Consider the following 12,631-nt stretch of genomic DNA (forward strand, 5'->3'; position numbering starts at 1 on the left):
TTATAACATTGTATTCCTAAAAAAAATTTATTAAAAATGTAATAAAAGTTTTGTATAAGCAAATATGGTATTAATAAAAAGTACAGATCAGAGTGCAAAAAATGAGGCCTCATACCACCGCTTATACGGAAAAATGAAAAAGTTCTAGTTCTTCAAAATAGGGGGATTTTAAATGTACTAATTTGGTTAAAAAGTTTGCGATTTTTATAAGCGCAACAGTAATAGAAAAGTGTATAATCATGGGTATCATTTTAATCGTATTGACTCAGAGAATAAAAAACACATGTCATTTTTACCATAAATTGTACGGCGTGAAAACAAAACCTTCCAAAATTTGCAAAGTTGCGGTTTTCTTTTTAATTTCCCCACACAAATAGTATTTTTTTGGTTGTGCCATACATTTTATGGTAAAGTGAGTGATGGCATTACAACTGGTTGTGCAAAAAACAAGCCCTCATACTAGTCTGTGGATGAAAATATAAAAAAGTTATGATTTTTTGAAGGGGAGGAGGAGAAAACGTAAAAATTAAATTGTCTTAGTCCTTAAGGTCCAAATGGGCTGAGTCCTTAAGGGGTTAAATATCCTGCTGCCGCCGCTGCCTGATTCCCTCCCCTTCCCAGGTTTTATAGTTACATGTGCCCTAGGGACTGCGGTCCTTCATGCTCTGGGGGCCTCCTGAGCTGTCACTGTGCGCCGGGCACTGACTGACGAGTGACGTCGTGTTGAGGATTTCACTCGTCATTGCGCAGCGCACAGTGACAGCTCAGGAGGCCGCCGGAGCATGAAGGACCGCAGTCCCCAGGGCACATGTAACTATAAAACCGGGGACGGGGAGGGAATCTGGCAGCGGCGGCGGCAAAACATGCAACTATAAAACCGGAGACGGGGAGGGAATCTGGCAGCGGTGGCGGCGAAACATGCAACTATAAAACCGGGGACGGGGAGGGAATCTGGCAATGGCAGTGGGACTCTGGCCAGGCAGAAGCTGCTGCAGTTAAATGAACTGCAGCGTCTTTTGTGGGGTCACAAACAGTCTATCGGCGTATAACACGCAGATAGACTTTAGGCTAAACATTTTTGCATAAAAAATCTGTGTTATATGCCGATAAATACGGTATATAAAGAATATCAATGTCATAATGTCAGATATAAATCAGTGATGTATTAGTAATGTTATTTAATAATATTAACCCCTTAAGGATGCAGGGTTTTTCAGTTTTTGTATTTTCATTTTTTTCTGATTTTGCACCTTAAATAACATATTATGGCTTATTTTTTGCGCCATCAATTCTACATTGCAGTGACATTAGTCATTTTACCGAAAAAATCCACGGCGAAAAGGAAAAGGAAAAAATTCCGTTTCTACGCAGTGCATATTTCGGAAAAAAATACATCTTATCATTATTCTGTAGGTCCATACGGTAAAAATTATATTCTACTAATATAGGTTTGATTTTTGTGGTACTTCTGGAAAATGTATACGTTTAAAATTGTCATCTTCTGACTCCTTTAACTTTTTTATTTAACTTTTTTATTTTTCCGCATACGGGCCAGTGTGAGTGCTTATTTTTTGCACCGTGATCTGAAGTTTTTATTGGTTCCATTTTTGTATTGATGGGACTTTTTATTCATTTTTTCATGGTATAAAAAGTGACCAAAAATACGCAATTTGGGATTTTTTTTTTGTGCATACGCCATTGAACGTGTGGTTTAATAAACTATATATTTTTATCGTTCAGACTAGAGATGAGCGAACTTACAGTAAATTCGATTCGTCACGAACTTCTCGGCTCGACAGTTGATGACTTATCCTGCGTAAATTAGTTCAGCCTTCAGGTGCTCCGATGGGCTGGAAAAGGAGGATACATTCCTAGGAAAGAGTCTCCTAGGACTGTATCCACCTTTTCCAGCCCACCGGAGCACCTGAAAGCTGAACTAATTTATGCAGGAAAAGTCATCAACTGCCGAGCCGAGAAGTTTGTGACGAATCGAATTTACTGTAAGTTTGCTCATCTCTAGTTCAGACATTTCCGCTCGCGAGGATTCCACATGTTTTTTTTAATGTGTAAAGGGGGGTGATTCAAACTTTTATTAGGGAAGGGGTTAAATGATCTTCACTTTTTTTTACACTTTTTTTTCCCTGTCTTATAGCCTACCTGGTGGCTATTACACTGCAGATCTCATACACAGATCATTGCCGTGCATTAGCACGGCAAAAATCAGTGTTATCGGCAGTCGATGGCTCAAGACCTGGATTTCATTCTTGGAGCAATCAATTGCCGATCGGACGTGACGGAGGCAGGTAAGAGACCCTCCTGCTGCATCCTAGCTGATCGCGACATCTCGATATCACCATGATGGTCCCAATCAGCCCAACTGAGCTGCCAGAAAGCTTTACTTTCATTTTAGCCCTGCGTCATTAAGAGGTTAAGCTTAGTCACAGAAGAAGGTTAGTTCAGTTATCAAAAGATTACTTAGCATAGAGATCATCACATTACATGATATCTAATGGGCATTTTACATGTATAAAAATGGGAATAAACCCCGCCCAGTTCTAACCTCAACTATCTCTGGTAAGATGCGGTACTAAATATATAATTTATAGTGCGCTACTTATTAGGAAGACTTAAATTAAGTTTCCTTGTGGGAATTATTCTTTCATGTGGGGGAGCAGAGGAAAATCCCATTTAGACTGTTAATATGCAATATGCTCATTGCATTGATCCCCATAAGACGCTCCCCGTTCATCTGCAGTAGATGGCCAGAGATATAGATCAATAGAATGCAAATACAACCCATTGTTAAAAATACACACACCTGTATCCAGGTGTACAGAGCAGACCCCCCTTTGGAGTCAAAATGACAGACAATGGGGGATATTTATGAAAGGATTTAGACTGGTTTTTCCTGTCTTAATTTGTCGCACAGAAAGTCGCAGTCTAAATATGTGCCACTTTTTTGCGACTTTTGCTCTAGAGGATTTTTAGAACATGATGCATTCTAGTCTATTTTAGACGGAAATGCATTGGAAAATGCATTGGTGCTGAATTTATCAAAAGCGACTTTTCAGCGACAAGTCGCATAGGCTGAAAGTACGCGGAAATGTCAGTCCATGTTGGAGCAGGTTTAAATACATAGATTTAAAGCATAGATCATGCAGTCTGTGCACAGAATTTATCAAGAGCCGTGCGCCTTTTGATAAATTAGGTGCACAATAGACCAGCCTAACCCTCTGTAGTTTGGTCTATATTGATGCGGGACATAGACAGCTTTGATAAATATCCCCCAATGAGTATCACTCTCCAGGACTTTCCTTGGAGACTTGTCAGATATCATGGGTATTGTCTTGACTTGTTTGTCATACCCCTAGTTCCTATTTACATGCCTCTTAGAAGAGATAACACATTTTCAAACATTCAAAGGTCTGTGATCTTTCAATGAACTCCACTTAGGCCTTCTTTACTTGGGGCCTTCTGAGAACTCATACAATATGGCAGGCACCTCATGCTATTATTCTATTAAACATAGTGATCCATTTTTGGGCCTACAATAAGTATGACAGAGCACAGTTGTTATTTATCAGAGAGGTCATTCTCAGATACACAGCCTCAAGAGTTAAATGATGGCGCCATTACCACAGCAGCCTTGTAGACATAAAGATCTCTTTAGTAGAGGTAAGAGGAAGACAGAATATTATCTTTTTACTATCTCTTTGCAGAGGATGTGGAGTTTTGTATCAGGCATTAGAGCTTACACTGTTATAAAGATATATTAGGAAATGAATTGGTGCAGTTTTTTTTTTATCTATTTAGATAAAAATAAAATGGCATTGAATAGAGCACATTTAGATCATATGCAAAAAATAAAATAAAAAAAGAAATCTTGCCACATAAAGTGTAAATTCAGGATTTACAGGCTAGTAAATAAATACCGAATACAAAGCAGAGTAAAATGTAATACACTTAACTTTTGTTGCATTGATAGCCCAGTCTTTGCAGAAAGGTAGAAAACAAGAACCCTCCAATATATGTGTTCTTTGTTACACTATATCTGTGTGTTGTTTCACCGCACTAGTATAATAAACAGGGATTCTGGCTACACCATGACTATGATGTTGGAGACTTGTAGTTTTTATTCACTGATTCTATAATAGAGATAACAAATTTTGTAAATCTAAATTCAGAGAAAACTTTTTAGAATCCAAACAGGACCAGGAAAGGAAAAACAAAAATGGTCTCCTATTCATTGTCACTGTTCCCAACTGAATAGGCAGAATATTGAGTCTGCCCATAGATCTCTTTATTGATAATTGAAAAGATCAGTAATAGATCAATAAAGAGATCTATGAGTAGACGCTCAAAACTCTGCCTGTTCAGGACTGCACCAATGAATGGATTTTTTTTTTTTTTTTTTTTACAAGGTTTTAGTTTCTATCCTGTCTGTTCTGGTTTGGATTTTATAGGAGCTACATACTGAAGTGGCAAGGGCTCAGGTAGCAGTCCCATGGGATTATAAGGAATGACTAAAATAATACAGAGCGTTTTGTCTCACATGGTAGCATCAGCTGAGCACACACACATTTCAGGGCTCGGGGACATATGCTCCAGTACTTTGCATCTCTTCACTATTTTCTCATTTTCTGTATGTATATATATATATATATATATATATATATATATATATATATATAACCTTTTACACTGCTTTGTTTACCTACACAATGGCAAGTGGCTTTATTATGCCTCTGTGCAACTCAGGGTAATGATACTGTAGCATACATGTGAAATTGCGATGTCCCGATCAGCTAGGACATGATTGGAGGGTCTGTTACCTGCCTCTAGTGTGTCTGATTCTCCATGCCTAAGATCTAGGCAGGAGAAGTCAAGCCCCGATAACACTGATCAGCCACATATAGTTTTATGCCGATGATCAGTGTTAGGAATCAATGTAATGCATAAAATAGCCACTAGAGGGGGCTATAACATAGCAAAACAAAATTGAAAAAAAAAGTTACTAATGATGAATGAACCCCTTCCCTATTAAAAGAATTACCCCCCTTTTCCCATTTTCAAAAACAAAACTGTGTAAATAAAAATAAACATATGCGGAAATGTCTGAACTATAAAAATATGTAATTAATTAAACCGGACGCTCAATGGCGTACACGCAAAAAATGTCCAAAATTAAAAATAGCACATTTTGGTCACTTTTCATAGCACAAAAAATGAATAAAAGGCGATCAAAGTCAAATAAAAATGGTACTGATAAAAACTTCAGATCACAGCGCAAAAAATGAGCCCTCATTCTGCCCCGTACACGGAAAAATAAAAAAGTTATCATATAAATTTTCCTGCATGTATTTATGATTTGTTTTTTCAGAAGTAATACAAAATCAAACCTAAATATCATTTTAACCATATGGACTTACATAATAAAGATAAGGTGTCATGTTTACCGAAAAATGCACTGCGTAGAAACAGAAGCCCCCAAATTTACAAAATAGCTATTTTTCGTCAATTTTGTCGCACAATGAATTTTTTTTTTCCACTTTGTCGTGGATGTTTTGGTAAAATGACTAATGTCACTGCAAAGAAGAACTGGTGGTGCAAAAAATAAGCTATAATATGGAATTTTAGGTGCTAAATTTAAAGCGTTATAATTTTTAGAAGGTGATGAGGAAAAAATGAAAATGCAAAACTGCTTATGACTTAATGTAACAGAATAGGGCTTCTAGGGTAAAATATCTTATTCTTTTTGCTCTGAAATAGTAACATTTTGGCCCAAACTTATTAAGCAGTTTACAGCTGGTATGGGTGTGAACTGTGTTGCTAAAATATCCAAGTGTTATATCATTAAGATTTTTCTCATCACTCACCTAATTTGGAAAGGAACTAGAAATGTGGGGACAAGTCTATGGCTTCTTATTGCAGGCATATGTATAATTTTCTTATTGGATGAGAATATGCCAAACTTATTAAGTAGCAATTGCTTTTTTAATAAATTTGATGAGACTCATTCTGACTCTCCTTTACTTAGACTGGTGTAAAAATGCCAGTCTTAGCAACTTTGGGGCTTTATCTTAATTTTTGCACACGTCAAATAGTTTTTTTTTATTACGGTTGTATCGTTAATAATGGCAGTATGACTGATAACCATCGTAACCATCTAACCTAATAACGTGAACACAGTTACAAAAAGCTCTCTTACTTATGGAATTGCCCCGAATGATATACAGTTATAATTAGTCTTCTTAACGTTATTGGTAGGCGTAATTTATCTCCAAGGAAACCTTGTGGCTTGTTATGGAGGGAAAATATGACTGCAAATGTTAAAAGTACTGAGAAATGTGTTTAACAGCACTTGCTTAAGCCTTGTAGATTTCAATATTAGAGCCATAATTTCCTTTTACTCTTGTTTAATGTTATTATCATAAACTGCTGCATAAGTATTTTAGGAAAAAATATATTTTGGCTGATAGATGACAATAATTACATTTGCCTGTTCATTCATTATGTGCAAATGCTTATTTCTAGTGAGTTGGAAAATTTAAATTTAGAATTATTGCTAACAAAATTACTTTTATCTCCAAAAGTGCATCTGCTCACAATTACTTATACGAAGGAAGAATGAATTCATTCAGCGTTTGCCATTGCTTTTCTTGATCAATATTACTGGCGAGCAACGCTCATAATTTATTGGACCATTATTCATCATTGTTTAAATGTTAGTGAATCTCAGACGCTTACAGGGTTTATTGAAGCTTGCCGATGGAATCAAGATATGCAAATCCAATTATCAGATTTCGTTATGACTCTCTATAAATGTTTGTAATCTGTCCTCTTTGAGAAAGAAGTTATCACAAGATTTGCGCAGTCACATTTGGATCTTATTCACACAGTGAAGCAAAGACTACCAGTCTGCATTATAAGCATAGGTGTCTATTTTTGTACAAAAAGACAGCCGTCCTGTACTTAAAAGCGTTATTGTCACTTAAAGGGGTACTCCGGCGCTTAGACATCTTATCCCCTATCCAAAGGATAGGGGATAAGATGTCTGATCGCGGGGGTCCCGCCGCTGGGCCCCCTCGCAATATAGCACGCAACACCCACCTGTTATGGCTTCCGTTAGCGCTGGAGCTTCTGGCTCCCGACCACGGGAACGGAAGATCGTGACATCACGACTCCGCCCCTGTGCGACGTCACGCCCCGCCACCTCAATGCAAGTCTATGGGAGGGGGCGTGACAGCTGGGGATAACTGGGGATAACAAAAAACTAAAAAACACCCCAAACATTCAGCCAATGTCTTTAGTGATATGACCCCCCAGATTTAAACATTATTGAGGCTGTTTGAGATGACATGAAGAGACCAAGTTGTTTGGAACAACCACCCAGTGGAATTGATGTGTATTGAAGGCAAAGGCATTTGTATACTGTTCGTTCATTGTGCATTGGTTTAATTGATAAAAATAAACTATTACCACTTCTATTTTTAAAAGCATTGTTACTTTGTTGCATTTTTCCCCACACATTCCTAAAACACTTGCACAGAATTGTAGTATATTTGATAACCTAGATATGGCCGTCTTAGTAACAATACATTGTTGTTTGACATTTGCTCCATGTCGATTTAACAAATTGGCCCATAAATATTTACATTCACAAAAGAAAAGTGTTATTGTTTCTTGATTTGCTCTGTGGCTTTTAGCGCCATTATATTATTAGTGTGCAGTAATGTGAAACATCTGAAGATGTAACAAGTGGTTTTATTTTTGCTTTCAGAACAAGTACACAGACACTTACATCAGTACGAGGTTGAATACCTGCAATTTGCTTTCCGTTGGATGAATAATCTTCTGATGAGAGAGGTTCCCCTGCGGTGCACCATCAGGCTGTGGGATACATACCAGGTGAGTCCTAACAGCAGGTCATCCACTTGTATTTGTTTTCAAGAGTATGAACACCTGCTTTGGATATTTACATACATACCTTAACAGTCTATGGATTTCATTACCTTCTTAGATGATCCAAAGAATGTTTTGGGATAAGAGTTTTATCAGCCATAAATTAGTATTTTGTTGTGTTGATGCATGCTGCATTATAGGATGTATAAAATAAACACACACATATATATATATATATATATATATATATATATATATATATATATGTGTGTGTATACAAAATACAAAAAGAAGGTTGCAGCAGCACTCTTGGTCAAAAAATGTAAGGCTCATGGCGCATTTTTTTTTTTTATCAAAATGTGTCCCCCATCCACCACACAGAGTTGGCCTCAATTCGGATGGGACTCTAACATGCTCACATTACTCACTTCTGCTGGGCATGTGGCCTCTGACTGGTTAAGTACTGAATCCACCATCAGTTTTAAATCCTCCTGTGGAAAGGGAGGGGTTCATGTCTCAGAAGGGTTATCACTCCCAAATACTTGGTGCATGCTGTTGTGGCTAATACACAATATACAAAAAGAAGGTTGCAGCAGCACTCTTGGTCAAACAATGTAATGCTCTTAGGGCAAGTTTTGATCTTGAACGTGATATATAGTGAAGCTTAAAGAGTACCTGTCATCAACAAAAACTTTTAATATGTTGTTCATAATCATTAATGAAGAGATATTGTAATATATCTTCATTAAAAAATATTAATATTTATACCAGTTTTTTCATTTTATACTTTTGGCCACTAGGGGTCACTCTTCTATGCCTGGTCTGCAAGCAGCATCCTATGCTTTTCATAGTAAGTGTACAGCTTTTAAGACTAATGTTGAAAGGGTTCTGGTCCTTCCACCGGAAGTTCAGTACTCTCAGCTCAGGACTCACTCCCAGCCTGTGAGCTACAAGCCTGTGAGCTGAGAGTACTGAACTTCCGGTGGAAGGACCAGAACCCTTTCAACATTAGTCCTAAAAGCTGTACACTTACTATGAAAAGCATAGGATGCTGCTTGCAGACCAGGCATAGAAGAGTGACCCCTAGTGGCCAAAAGTATAAAATGAAAAAACTGGTATAAATATTAATATTTTTTAATGAAGACATATTACAATATCTCTTCATTAATGATTATGAACAACATATTAAAAGTTTTTTGTTGATGACAGGTACTCTTTAAAACTTTTGTTATATGAATGTATACATTTTTATGACTTCACATAACGTTTTTGCAATACAGTTCCCCTATCAGTTTTTTTATTAAAAAAATGGATTTCTCAATACCTGACTAAATTGTATCAAAACGTGTGTACACATTTTAATCCTTATACGGTTGAAAACTGTATATGGTTTGAAAAATGATGTCCGGTTTCACTCCATTATGAATAAAGTTTCCCTTGTTTGATTGAAATTCCAAGAAAAAAACTGTGCAAAGTCAATAACCGTATGGTGAAAACTGGATGTAACTGTACACACATAAAGTTCTGTACGGTTCCCATTGACTCCCATGTTAAAAAAAAGTATATGTTTTAATACGGTTTTTCACCTTAGCCAAAAACCGTGGTAGGCTATGGTCTTCGGTACGGGAAAAAAACTGACAAAACCTTACAGGATGCAAAGCGGACACAACTGGATGCATCTTTTGACATACAGTTTTCAATGGAGAGTCAATGCATACGGTTTTCAGTACAGTTCCGTATGGTTTTCAAATTGAAAACATATATGGGAACTGTATTGCAAAAACGTGGTGTGAATGCAGCCTATGGCTTCCATAGATTATTCATCGAGGCACCAAATGATGACACACAAAGTACCTACCTGTTTGGTAAGGACTCCATGTGCCACTAGGTCTGAGCATAAACCATTAGTATAGTTTGATGCTACTTCTGCTCACAAAATTATATGGAGTACATTAAATGTCTTTGTATCTTGCATCTAATAATTAATGCAGAAGACTTAGCAGGAAGGGCCATTGACGAAATTCCCTAAAAAATAGCCAAATTTATAGTAAAAGGTTTTGTTTTAAATGCCATGAATACCTTTGCCATGCTAAAAAAAAAATCCCTCATTCATTTCCAAATCCACTGATAGTTGGTGAACTGCTTCAGGGTTCAGATACTTCAAAACATCTCATGTGAATCTCACCTGACTGACTTTTGTGTGTTTTCCTCCCTGTCTACTGCACTCCCTCCTTTTCCAGCTTCCTGTATACATATTTCTGAAGTGTACATCCCCCTCCCTTCAGCCTTCCCTAACAATCAAAGAACAGAGGGGTGGGCAGAGAACCCAACAGACAGAGGGGTAGATTCTTATGTTGTTTATGCCTCATTTCTGTCTTGGTTTCTTGCTTGATTTCTTTTTGTTTGGCACATGATGTTAACATTGCTGGTCTCCATAGTCCACAATGTATTATACCATAAGAATGAACAAGTGCAATCTTTCAGTAGAGAAAGTTCCGCTACTGAAATGCTGCAGTATGCACTGTGCAGCGGAATCCCATTGGTAACAATGGGTTCTGCTACATCTCAGTGTCACAACTTTAATACTGTACACAGAAGCTAAATGGTTAAGCACTTTTAGGGAAGACTGCATAATTGTGCATTCAGGAAACAAATCAGCAACAAAAAAAATCAGCACAAATTTTGTTGGGTGCCTGTATCATATAATATGGGACTAGGCTGTATACAACAGTAAATGATTCTATTGACTTGCTCCTGTATGCATTGTCATCTACAGACTGTACCCTGTATATTGTATTTATAAAGCATTAGTGCCATAGTACAGAAATTAGTTGTCCTCTATTATCTCGGTGTGTGATGTTTTCTTTGTATTTTATTGCGAGTTACGCTGTGCTTATGGTTTATATCTTATACGTTTTTAAATGAACAGAGTACACAGACTCTCTGAGGAGCAATTTGGAGAAATACACTGGACAAACAAGATAACGTAGCTTGCTAAATCGCATAGTAAATGCAATGTGTCCCAAGAAAATTATTATCAAATTTAATCTGTTATTCACTGTGGTATACTTATAATTTCATGGATAATCATTGAACTTGTCCTCGAACCTGCATTGAAAAAATAAACACACATGCCATCTAGCTGTTGTGCGCAGAGTCTTTCATTTATTACTTCATAAGCTTGCATTCTCCCTGTTATATGTACACCGTTTAAAAAAATAAAGGGAACACAAACAACACATTGTAACTCCAAGTCAATCTTACTTCTGTGAAATCACACTGTCCACTCAGGAAGCAACACTGATTGACAATCAATTTCACATGCTGTTGTGCAAATGGAACAGACAACAGGTGGAAATGATAGGCAATTAGCAAGACACCCCCAATAAAGGAGTGGTTCTGCAGGTGGTGAACACAGACCACTTCTCAGTTCCTATGCTTCCTGGCTGATGTTTTGGTCACTTTTGAATACTGGCGGTGCTGTCACTCTAGTGGTAGCATAAGACGGAGTCTGCAACCCACACAATTGGCTCAGGTAGTGCAGCTCATCCAGGATGGCACATCAATGCGAGCTGTGGCAAGAAGGTTTGCTGTGTCTGTCAGCATAGTGTCCAGAGCATGGAGGCGCTACCAGGAGACAGGCCAGTACATCATGAGATGTGGAGGAGGCTGTAGAAGGCCAACAACCCAGCAGCAGGACAGCTACACCTTTGACTTTGTGCAAGGAGGAGCACTGCCAGAGCCCTGCAAAATTACCTCCAGCAGGCCACAAATGTGCGTGTGTCCACTCAAACAGTCAGAAACAGACTGTATGAGGGTGGTATGAGGGCCTGACATCCACAGGTGGGTGTTGTGCTTACAGCCCAACACCGTGCAGGACATTTGGCATTTGCCAGAGAACACCAAGATTTGCAAATTCGTCACTGGCGCCCTGTGCTCTTTACAAATGAAAGCAGATTCACACTGAGCACCTGTGACAGAGTCTTGAGACGCCGTGGAGAATGTTCTGCTGCCTGCAACATCCTCCAGCATGACCAGTTTGGCGGTGGGTCAGTAATGGTGTGGGGTGGTATTTCTTTGGGCTGCACAGCCCTCCATGTGCTTTCCAGAGGTAGCCTGACTGCCATTAGGTACCGAGATGAGATCATCAAACCCCTTGTGAGGCCATATGCTGGTGCGGTTGTCCCTGGGTTCCTCCTAATGCAAGTCAATGCTAGGCCTCATGTGGCTGGAGTGTGTTAGCAGTTCCTGCAAGAGGAAGGCATTGATGCTATGGACTGGCCCACCCGTTCCCCAGACCTTAATTTGATTGAGCACATCTGAGACATCATGTCTCGCTGTATCCACCAACGCCACATTGCACCATGGACTGTCCAGGAGTTGGTGGATGCTTTAGTCCAGGTTTGGGAGGACATCCCTCAGGAGACCATCCGCCACCTCATCAGGAGAATGCCCAGGCATTGTAGGGAGGTCATACGGGCACGTGGAGGCCACACACACTACTGAGCCTCATTTTGACTTGTTTTAAGGACATTACATCAAAGTCGAATCAGCATGTAGTGTGCTTTTCCACTTTGATTTTGAGTGTGACTCCATATCCAGACCTCCATGGGTTGATGAATTTGATTCCCATTGATAATTTTTGTGTGATTTTGTTGTCCGTACATTCAACTATGTAAAGATGAAAGTATTTCCTACGATTAGTTAATTCATTCAGATCTAGTATGTG

At 38.5% G+C, this 12,631-nt stretch overlaps 1 protein-coding gene across 3 annotated transcripts in view; it reads left to right on the forward strand.

Moving 5' to 3' along the window:
• The window catches only part of TBC1D22A (TBC1 domain family member 22A), a 576,359-nt gene that overhangs the window by 353,470 nt on the left and 210,258 nt on the right, over window positions 1-12,631 (forward strand). For 2 of the 3 annotated variants that reach the window (XM_056573700.1, XM_056573701.1), the window contains exon 11: window positions 7,781-7,908. In XM_056573700.1, coding sequence (XP_056429675.1) covers window positions 7,781-7,908 — 128 coding nt within the window. Of the gene's footprint in view, window positions 1-7,780; window positions 7,909-10,831; window positions 11,031-12,631 lie in introns of those variants that run through there. The other variant, XM_056573702.1, reaches the window with a different exon arrangement.

Source organism: Hyla sarda, chromosome 4 (genome assembly GCF_029499605.1).
Source record: "Hyla sarda isolate aHylSar1 chromosome 4, aHylSar1.hap1, whole genome shotgun sequence".
In the NCBI taxonomy this organism is placed as follows: Eukaryota; Metazoa; Chordata; class Amphibia; order Anura; family Hylidae; genus Hyla; species Hyla sarda.